We start from the raw sequence: 10,544 nt of genomic DNA on the forward strand, positions 1-10,544 counted from the left end.
CATTCTAAGAAAAAGGACTTCAACTTTGTAGAATTCTCCATTATAATTTTAACAAAAAGTGGAAAAGAAGCAGACAATACCATTAAATATTTCTTGAGTGTCTTTATATATACACAGAAACATACAACCACATACTTGGACACCTAAACACTAGGAACTTCCATAGGAATTAGTATTTTGTATAAAGTGTCTCCCAAAATTAATTTTTAGTCTCCCAAAACTATTCCTACTGAGTTCTGAACGGTTCTCTCTTTAAAAATCAATCAAAATGAACTTTGAGTTAAATCTGGAATGCTTTTTAATAGGGGCTCTTGAAGTCCTCAAAATCTCATATGTCAAAGCACAAACATACTACATATCCATGCGAAACAAACAGTACAAAGCTCAAAAAATCCAAATACTGTACAAGTCCCTTTCTATTCTACTGGCTTTCTCTCCTCTCTTTTTACTTACAGTTCTTCAATTTTGGAATTAGTCAGGCAGTCTTAAAACCTACAATGCTACAAGAAACAAACCTTACGATTTATCATAGCAAACTGGGATATTAACCACAATCAAGGAGAGACAAAAGCGGCAAAACTTCCCATATCCACCTAGCAACAGCTATGAGTCCCAAGATCTCTCTACAATGGTTAATGGCAAACCTTCCTAAACATGTATCATACTCAATTAATATTGATTATTTCCTGGTACATAATAATCTTCAAACGGTAATATTCTTCCTTTCTGATTATACATCTTGTAGCTAATATCTATAAATATGAATAAAAAGGCTCTCAACACTCTCGCGGTGTAAGAGACATTTTTACAAACACCAAGTGTTCATTGTCTTCGTAGGAAACTCGAAATAAAAGTTCCTTTTATGAGATGATCATATGGACATATGATGTTTTGACATTGTTATGGTTTAGAACTCATCATGGATTTAAACTTAAGACCAATTCATTTTTTTCGTTTAATAAAAAAACTAGCACATACTCGGATATAGAAAACATGCATCTATGTGGCTATAGTATACTCACAAAGATTCCTCTTCCCACGCAGAAAATACTATTGCCAAAACTGATTTGGTACTTGGGTTGTTTGTCAGGTAAGAAGAGACCAAAATGTCTTTCAATTGCTGTGGCCGCGCTCTTCTGGTTTTCGTCAAACATGGCGAACAAATATGTTTCTATTGCATGTCCAGGCCTCTTAGGAGTCCCACCCTTCACATGATTAATCAAATTCTTGTAGTAAGTGCCTGCATTTTGTATTGAAGCTGTAGCACCACCTTCTGATGGCCAACCGCTCTCTGATACTACAATCTGCAAATCAGGTGCACCGGCTCTCTCAAGAGCAGAGTACAGAGAATCCAACATTGCATCAAAGAGATTCCTGTATCCATGATTACCATCCATCATCACAACGCTTTGTGAAGTAAATAAGGCATATGGAAGGCTGATGGCTTGAGGGTTAGTTATATAGCTAAAGTAGGGGTACAAATTGGCTAGAAGTGGTGCACCATTCTTGACAAGGAATTTGATGATTGGGTTTATATATGAACTTGCAGAGTCACTGAATGAGCCTTCTGATGGAGGGTAGGAATTTCCCAGCAAAGTTGTGTCTATGGCTGTTGACACCTTTATTCGGTCATTAAAATTGGCAGATGCAGTTGCATTAAGAATGTTTTGCATGGCAGGTAGAACAAATTGGGCTTCATTTTCATTAGGATGTACTTCGTTCCCAACAGCAATGTATCGAAACTTTACTTCCGGCCAGTAGTTTCTGACGTTCTTCTCGACCCAATTTGTTGCAGCTGCAGCATCAGTGAGGGCTTCAAGGTTGTTGTTAGAGATGCCAATGATGAGTTCTATGTTTGATCCTCTAAGGGCGTTGAGAATTGATTGATCTGGTTCATATATCCGCATTCTTCCAATGCCATTGCTTTTATATAGTTCTATGACTTCTCCATCAGCTGGTAGATTATTGCCATTTTTTCCATAACATACACCGACAGATTGTGCACCTTCATTAAAATTAGGCCAAAATATGATGAATTTTATCATCTCTTCATTTGTTTAAATATCATCTCTTTGGTATGGTATCCATGAAGATTCAAACAAACATCTCATAATCTTTCAACCGCCAAATCAGGTGGGAGTAAACCTCGACCCAATACTCTTGATGAGTTGTGGCATAATTAGGCATGTGGGAAAGGCAAATTAAATAACGGAAAGGCATAATTAGGCATGAGTTCCAAACAGTTATAGAACTACAAGCTAAATCCAGTTTGTGCCATGCAGGTCTTAACAATTTTTTTTCAAAGCATAAAAAAAAAAAAACACAGATCCACACAACCTATTCTGAGTTCAACTGACCTAGAATTTCTTATCAAAAGAGTCATGTGGGGAGTTAAAGAAAGTGAACGTCCGAACTCACTGGTAAAAAAAAAAAAAAACAAGATCCACACACCTATTCTGAGTTCAACTGACCTAGAATTTCTTATCAAAAGAGTCATGTGGGGAGTTAAAGAAAGTGAATGTCCGAACTCACTGATAAATTTTTTCTTTTTTCCTCATCACCTGGGAATACATTTATATATTTGTCAATCTGGCTCTTCAACCGAATGCTGCTTTCTACATATAAGGACAAAGAGACCTATCTCAACAGTACACGTTAAACCCTCATTATTAGATTGTCAGGAATATGTCCCCCTGGCAATCCTATTGCCCTAAATTATATGGCTTTGATCACTACAAAACAAGCATTCTTTGATAAGAAGAGGAGGCCCATCTCAAATTATGGGAATAAAATTTACATAGAATTGGGTTGATCACTTGATCGTTTGACCTCACCTGAAAAACGCACCGTCTTTATATCTCTATCTATTGCAAGAGCAGCTTTTTAGGTGAAAAACTGAAAACGAATGAGCCCCACTCAAATGGGAGAGAATTGGAGCCATTTTCTTAAATAGGTTGCTATCGAACGTGCCTCCCCCTCTATCGAACTCACTGGTAAATACCATGGAGTACGTTTGGAAATTTTTTCGATCATCACATCTCAAAACCAAGACAGAGTCTCCAAAGATTAAACTATTAAATGTGCATGCGGTACAAATGCAGAGAGAGAGAGAGAGAGAGAGAGAGAGAGTAGACCTGTTAATTCTAGGCTCGATATCAGAAAACCAAGAAGTAGGAATATGGGAGCCATAGGAGCTTTGCTATCTTTTGCGTCGAGTAAGCCAACCATGGGAAAAGCAAATGAGAAACCCAAAAAACCAGCTCTATTGCTCAGCACAGATATCTCTAATTATGTAAAGATCAAGATCCTTGACCAGAAACGTATACATAATTTGAGTTCGCATTCAATTCAACCGAACTAACCCTGTTGTAAATTGGTCAAGGTCATGGTCGAGGGAGTCATTCTCACGCGTTAGGAATGCGACCCATTTAAATGATTAAGCTTGTTTAGCGGTTCAGAATTATTGTCAACTGAAAGACTGACCCAGTTTCTCTTTGAAAAGACCAGCAGCAAAAGCTGACCCAGTTGTAATCATCCATACATTTCTGCGACTTTAGGTCCTTTTTTTCTAGACAAGGACAAAATTACCAAAAAAATGTCTTTTAATAAAAAACATGAAAGATAGTCACCAAAAAGTCTAACCAGTAACCAAACAAAATAGAGTTGGACTACTCTGCCAATCCGCTCAGAGTCTAATCAGTTTGGCAAGCGGTCAAACTGAACAGTATAATTGGGAGGACAGAATAGTTTTTTTCAACAAAATAAAAGAGACGTAAAACCCAAGTAAACAGGCACACAACTCAACACAATTAGGTACCATTCAAAACAGATGAATTTTAGCAAGTTGAACACAGCTGCAACCTTTTCCTCATGTAACTAGCCTGCAAATCCGGCTGAAGGGATTTCTGGGTTATTTGGATCGAGTTCATACGGTCAATTAAGCTTTTCATAATTTAAAGGCAGAAGCCACTCTTATATTGCACCTATACATGCAAGGTATATATTACAAGAGAGTAAGTTTCTTCCTTTCAAGTGAAACTCGTACTATACTTTGCCGTTTTATTGCCAAAGAATAGGCCAAAGTGTCTATCAACTTCCTTTTCCTTGAGGTTCTCATCAAACAAGCCAAGCAAATAAGTTTCTATGGCCTTTCCTGGCCTTTTTGGAGTCCCTCCTTTCACATGATTAACCAAATTCCTATAATAAGTGCCTGCATTCTCAATAGTTTCCACAGCACCACCAGCAGATGGCCAGCCACTCTCTGACACCACAATTTCCAAACTTCCTGCATTTATTTTCTCAATAGCATAATACAAAGCATCCATCAAGGCATCAAAGAGATTTCTGTACCCTAGCTTGCCAACTTGCACGACAACATCTGTTGCAGTAAATAAGGCAAAGGGGAGTGATTGGTTGTTGTATTTAACTCTGTAATAAGGGTAGATGTTGGCAAGGAGTGGTGCCCCAGTACTGACCAGGAAACTAATGATTGGCTCGATGAATGTCCTTGCCTTGTCACTGAAAGCAGCTGCCGATGGAGGATCAAAAACACCCAACAAATTTGTGCTCACCGCCGTTGAGACCTTGATTTGGTTTTGCAGACCAGCATCTGCAATTGCTTTGTAAATGTTTTGCATTACGGGAAGGACAAACTGAGCTGCTCCATCCGTTGGATCTATTTCGTTTCCAACGCTAATGTACTTGAACTTGACATTGGAGGAATTGTTTTTTTTATTCCTCTGGAATGAATCACACGGTAGAACAAACTGAGCTGTTGGATCTAATTCGTTTCCAACAGCAATGTACTTGAGCTTGACATTGGAAGAATAGCTTTTTACATTCATCTGGACCCAATCAGCTGCAGCTGAAGGGTCGGCAAGGTCTTGAAAGGTGTCCTTAGGGACTCCAACGATGAGTTCCATGTTGGAGTCTCCAAGGGGTTGAAGAATTTCTGGATATGGAGAGTAAATGCGCATCTTTCCAATGCCATGTGTTTTGCAGAGACTTAACAGCTTCCGACTCAGGTGGTAAATTGTTTGCATTGCCACTTCCTCCCTAGCAAACACCGATGGATTGTGCATCTGTAGTGTATTGACCAAAGATTCAATGAGTTTCAAAGAAAGCAATCTTGCAACATGTACTACTATATCTGGTAATCATGCATAACACAAGCGCGCACAGAGAGAGAGAGAGAGAGAGAGAGAGAGAGAGAGAGACCCATATTCTGTAGGCTACACAACAGCTGAAGAAGTAGCAACATCGACATGGCAGCAATAAAAGTTCTATTCCTCATTGTATATATTGAAGTCATAGAGGAGAGGGAAGGAAATAACTAAACACTAAAGTAATTGGCATTTTGCAACATACTCTTACTGGCTCTTATGTATATAGATCAGAGGCAAGCGGCTCACGGAAGTGCCGTCTATCCCTACACATTGGAATATTTTAGTGAATAAGATTCTCCTCCAAAATGGACCTCCATTAGTGACCGACTAGAAATTTCCAAGAGTAGTGTTGCGGAAAGGTCAAGAGTAGTTTTGGAAATTTCAATCTCCTTGAATAGGATTGCCATAATTCGGTCCATCCACAATCAGGGCCTATCAATATCTGTCAACGTGTAGAAATGGTATAAGCACACTTCTTTGGCTTAGCCAAATAGCCAATGATGATTTGGATTCAGAAATGAGTTGAAAAAATTTGTGAATAGCAGAATAAAATATTATTAGAATATTATTTTTTAATATTATTATTATTTTGGGATTTGAAAAAGTTGTATTATTTATTATATTTTGTGTATAAATTTGAAAAACTTGTAATGATGAGATGATATGAGATGAGTTGAAGTGAATTTTGAATCCAAACCACCCTGAACCACGCATTTTTTTTCTTTCCTTTTCATTGTGCAAGTTAAAGTTAGTATGCCTTTTTTCTTTCTTTTTCCTCACGCAAGCCAGTCTTCGACTCTTCCCCACGTTTTTTCCCCTATCGGTTTAACATGAGCAAAATCAGGGAAAAATATCAAATTTTCCGTCTTATCATTAAAGAGAAGGAAAGAGAAGGCAGAGCAAGTGTTTGGGAAAAGTCCTCAATGACATTTTCATATTCTCAAAATTTGCATATAATTTGTATATCTTTTACAACGACTCGTAGGTCCTATTTACACAATATATCTCAAGAAAACGGAAATGAAATTTACACAATATAGAGAATTTCATTTGAAATTTACAAACAAACTTGGGACCATTTGCACCAATTCTGTTAGTGTAGAATTAGCCCAGAGTCTTCTAGACCATATTCGAGCCTTTCCTGCTGAGTTGGTATTTCAACTGCCTTAACAGTCCCCCGTGATTGAAGCACCATGGGGCAAATTGTGAGGCTTGATCGTAATTGAGTAAAACGAGTTGAATAAAGGCTTTGTGAAAACATTTGCAAGTTGGTCCTTACTAGACGCAAAAGAAACTTGTAGGGATTTAGCTGCTACACGATCTCTAACAAAATGATAATCGAGCTCAACATGCTTAGTGTGAGCATGCATAATAGGATTGAGAGTTAAGTAAGTAGCACCCAAATTGTCACAGCATAAAGTGGGTGGATCCTTAAGAAATATACCAAGTTCTTTTAAAAGAGATTGCGGCCAAATAAGTTCACAAGTAGTGTTAGCTACTGCTTTGTATTCTGTTTTAGTAGAAGACAGAGCAATTGTGGGTTGTTTCTTAGAGTCCCAAGAAAGAAGATGAGAACCAAAGTAAATACAAAAACTACCAGTTGACTTACAGTCATCAGGGCAATCGACCCAGTCAGCATCAGAGAAAGCAGACAATATTAATGAAGAAGATGGACTGAATTGGAGACCAAAATGTTGTGTAAGATTTAGATAACGAAGAATGCGTTTTACAGCTTGTTAGTGGGGAAGCCGTGGATAATGCATGAACTAACAAACTTTGTTGACAACAAATGAGATATCTGGCCTAGTAAAGGCTAGAAATTGAAAGTTGCCCACTACACTACGATAAAGTTGAGGATCCTCAAAAGAAGAACCTTTGAGTGCAATGAGTTTAATAGTGGAAGACACAGGGGTCGAGACAGATTTTGATTTGTGCATATTGGTGTGTAGTAACAGATTAGAGATATACTTTAATTGCGAAATAGACAGACCATTGGAATTTCTAGTGACCTCAATACCCAAAAAATAGTGTAAAGGATCGAGATCTTTTACAGGAAAATAAGACCCAAGTGTAGTAATGAAATCAGAAATAAACAAGTTATTTGAACCAGTAACAACAATAACAACAATAAGCTTTTCAATGGAGTCCATTTGATTTATTGAGAAGAAGAAGAAGCATGAGCTTTATGGTAGCTTTGATACCATAAAGAGAAGGAAAGAAAGAAGACAAAGCAAGTGTTTGGAAAAAGTTCTCAACCACATTTTTATATTCTCAGAATTTTCATATATTTTGTATATCATTTACAATGACTCGTAGGTCCTATTTATACAGTATATCTCAAGAAAATGGAAATGACATTTACAGAGAATTTCATTTGAAATTTTCAAACAAACTTGGGACCACTTGCACCAATTTTGTTAGTGTAGAATGCGCCCAGAGTCTTCTAGACCATATTCGAGCCTCTCTTGTTGAGCTGGTATTCTAGCTACCTTAACAATCATCATTCATATCTTCTCAAATTTTCTCAACAATTCGGCACTCATCTTCATCCTCTATTTTTAATTAAAATAAATATATTTTATTTGATTAAAAATAAAATATGTATGATAGATTTGTAAAATATAACAAAATAAGTAACCTTTTTATTATTATATCGAATTTAGATGAATAATTTAATATAAGATTAAATTTTGAGTGGGAATGGCAAAAAATAAAAAGTGCAATATTGACAAAAATTCTACAGACAACCGGCTTGATGACCAGCTATGAACTTGCTGATGTGGCAGACTGCCACGTTAGTAGATAATATTATTAAAAAAAAAAAAGAAACATCTTGTACGCAGAAAGGAAGCTTGCAAGAGAGCGAAATCGGAGAGGGAGATCTGATCGCCGTTGTGCGTCTGAAGAAATCTGGTGGTTCATTTCACGTATGGTCGTTGTCCCGTTGTTGCGGTCGCCATCGTCACAGCCTACAAATCTCTGAGTCGCGGCGTCATGGGTGAGAGAGAGGTCTACAGTCGCCGTGAGAGTTTTCGTTGGTTCTTCAACCCAGTCGTACATTATCTCAGTGAAATCTATCAGGTAATCACAAGCTTGATCTTCTAGAGTTTTGCTTATGTACCATCTTAGTGGAATCTTAGTGAAATCTTTCTATGATGTCTATGAACTATATATTTGCAGTTGTGAACAGGTTATATCTTTGCGTTGAAGGAGAGATTTGAGAGCTGCAAATTAGTTGTAAAAAGTTAAGATAGAATGAAGATTTTTTTTTTTTGCTAGATGAATAAAGAAATTTATACATGAATCATGTAATTTTTCTTGGAGATATAGCTAAGGTCGGAAGTTTTTCTGTTGTTGGTTTATGGCTTTTGGCTTCCTCTTCCCCCCACCTCATTCGTCGGTTGCTTTCTTTCTTCTGCATGCATTTGAGCTAGAGAAGTAACGGAAGGCAACGATCCACTGCTAACTTAAGTTCCTTTACCAAATTGGCTAAATGTTGATGCATCATTTTTACCAAAAGTATTGTGAGCAACTTTTTCTGACTTCTGAAATCATTTTTCATGAAAGAAAAATCCACCAAAAGGAACCCAAGTTCTTAATCTATGAGGCAATCCAAACCAAACTTGATTCTACAATCTCTATTTTCTCTTACATTCGCTTAAATTTGGGAACGTAATCAACCAAAACAGAGTAGTAACAATGTCACTGTGCCCTTGTAGGATTTTTTCTAGAATGTTGGTGTACAACCTAGTCTACGAATGTTGGTGTGCAAATATTAACAGACGAGGAGAACCACCATCTAAATGTGATTTTACATAGGAATCAAACGCATCATTGCATGCATAACCATTTTATTGAGTTTAGTTGGATTTCTGTTCTGCACGTCGAACCATATTCTTTGTTTCACAATGCAAGTAAAAAATGTATGCGCATGTAATAGTTATCTTTGTGATAGTGGGACTTTTTTTTTTTTTTTTTTTCCCTCTAATTCCCATTAAAGGCTCTTCATAAGGTTACTGGTCTATGTTCATGTTCTGCAGGGTGGGATTTGCATCTGAGACCTTAGTGTTCATATATAGAGTGATACGTCGCCCAGGGCATAAGGGGCATGATGACTTGACGTCATCCTCACCTTCCTCCGGCTTATCACCGGCAGTCTGCTCAAGGTTCCAAACTCAACGGTGGCAACTAAACACAAGGGTTGCGCTCGTTGCGGGACTTAACCCAACACCTTACGACACGAGCTGACGACAACCATGCACCACCGGTGTCCGCGTTCCCGAAGGCACCCCTCTCTTTCAAAAGGATTCGCGGCATGTTGTGATCCACTTCAATAGATGTTGTTCTAAGTTTCTGAATTTTGGACAATTATGGTATTTTTCAAACCTTACAAAAAAAATTTCAAAAACTTTAAAGTGACTTTAGGCTTAAGGGTTTTGTAAATCTTAATTTTCCTGGAAATTGGATGTGTGGTGGGGCATCTTAAGGTAGTTGTAGTAGGTATTTAAAAGACATAAGTGAAAACAGGTCAAGCACTTTATTTGATGGGGCATCTTAAGGTAGTTGTAGTAGCTTTGTGATAGTGGGACCTTTTTTTCCTCTAATTTGTTTTAAAATAGGTCAAGCACTTTATTGGCTGAGTATTTGAAGTAGTTTCTTTACATTATTATTATTTTTTGTGTGAGGTTCTCTCTTCATAGACCAGATATGGCCATCATCATCTGTGTTCCTAACTGCACCTTTCAAACCTTATAAAAAAAAATTATTGCACTTTAAAGTCACTTTAGGCTTAAGGGTTTTGTATATCTTAATTTTCCTTTAAATCGGATGTGTGGTGGGGCATCTTAAGGTAGTTGTTGTAGTTATTTAAAAGACATAAGGGGTGATGGATGTAATAGTAGGATATTTGATATGAAGACATTGCATAACGCATATCTTTGTCTTGAAATAATATCAAAATAGCTGCCCCATGTGAAGGAAGCTTGCTTTAGATACTATAAATATTTTCTGATTCCAATTATATAAACCTTTTCCATATTTGTGGCATATTTTAGTGGAACCTGACCATTAGCAAAAGTTCCCTCAATAAGATATTTATAGCTTGCATGATTACTAAGCCCTTATCAAGAATAATTTTGCCAACAAATGATTCTCTCTTTAATGAAGATATGTAAGAGATATATTGACAATGCATTTGTCTCTCTATCAGTATGGGAAACGGGAAAGAACAGCTAAAGTTGGTAACACCATCTACCTCAAATCTCCCATCCAATGTATGTTATATCATTTAATATATCAAAACTGAATTGGAATTTATTGAGTTAATATTTATTTTCAAAATACATCAATAACTTATTCCAATAACATATTAGGACATAC

General features: G+C 37.1%; 2 protein-coding genes across 3 annotated transcripts; both read right to left on the reverse strand.

Moving 5' to 3' along the window:
- Nucleotides 1-931: 931 nt before the first annotated feature.
- Nucleotides 932-3,397, reverse strand: LOC121239808 (glucan endo-1,3-beta-glucosidase-like). 2 transcript variants are annotated; one of them, XM_041137135.1, is made up of 2 exons: nt 3,135-3,397; nt 932-1,954 (listed from the first exon to the last, which is right to left on the reverse strand). In XM_041137135.1, the coding sequence occupies exons 1-2, from the start codon at nt 3,226-3,228 to the stop codon at nt 1,008-1,010; spliced, it is 1,041 nt and encodes a 346-aa protein (XP_040993069.1). In that variant the 5' UTR covers nt 3,229-3,397; the 3' UTR covers nt 932-1,007. The 2 variants fall into 2 exon arrangements, with proteins under 2 accessions (XP_040993069.1, XP_040993068.1); XM_041137134.1 differs by having other exon boundaries at nt 932-2,005.
- A 629-nt stretch (nt 3,398-4,026) lies between these two features.
- LOC121238345 (glucan endo-1,3-beta-glucosidase, basic vacuolar isoform-like) lies at nt 4,027-5,374 on the reverse strand. Its single transcript, XM_041135183.1, has 2 exons — nt 5,218-5,374; nt 4,027-5,081 (listed from the first exon to the last, which is right to left on the reverse strand). Exon 2 carries the CDS (start codon nt 5,079-5,081, stop codon nt 4,029-4,031), a length of 1,053 nt encoding a protein of 350 aa, XP_040991117.1. The 5' UTR covers nt 5,218-5,374; the 3' UTR covers nt 4,027-4,028.
- Nucleotides 5,375-10,544: the final 5,170 nt, after the last annotated feature.

The sequence above is a fragment of the Juglans microcarpa x Juglans regia genome, chromosome 7D, assembly GCF_004785595.1.
Source record: "Juglans microcarpa x Juglans regia isolate MS1-56 chromosome 7D, Jm3101_v1.0, whole genome shotgun sequence".
Classification (NCBI taxonomy): domain Eukaryota; kingdom Viridiplantae; phylum Streptophyta; class Magnoliopsida; order Fagales; family Juglandaceae; genus Juglans; species Juglans microcarpa x Juglans regia.

What these genes read in the sequence shown, in the direction of transcription:
- LOC121239808 (XM_041137134.1), bottom strand. Translation starts at nt 3,228, where the DNA reads ATGGTTGGCTTACTCGACGCAAAAGATAGCAAAGCTCCTATGGCTCCC. An exon ending in ATCGAGCCTAGAATTAACAG is followed by an intron (nt 2,006 to 3,134) that starts GTCTACTCTCTC and finishes ATTTTAATGAAG; the next exon opens with GTGCACAATCTGTCGGTGTA.
- LOC121238345 (XM_041135183.1), bottom strand. Translation starts at nt 5,081, where the DNA reads ATGCACAATCCATCGGTGTTTGCTAGGGAGGAAGTGGCAATGCAAACA.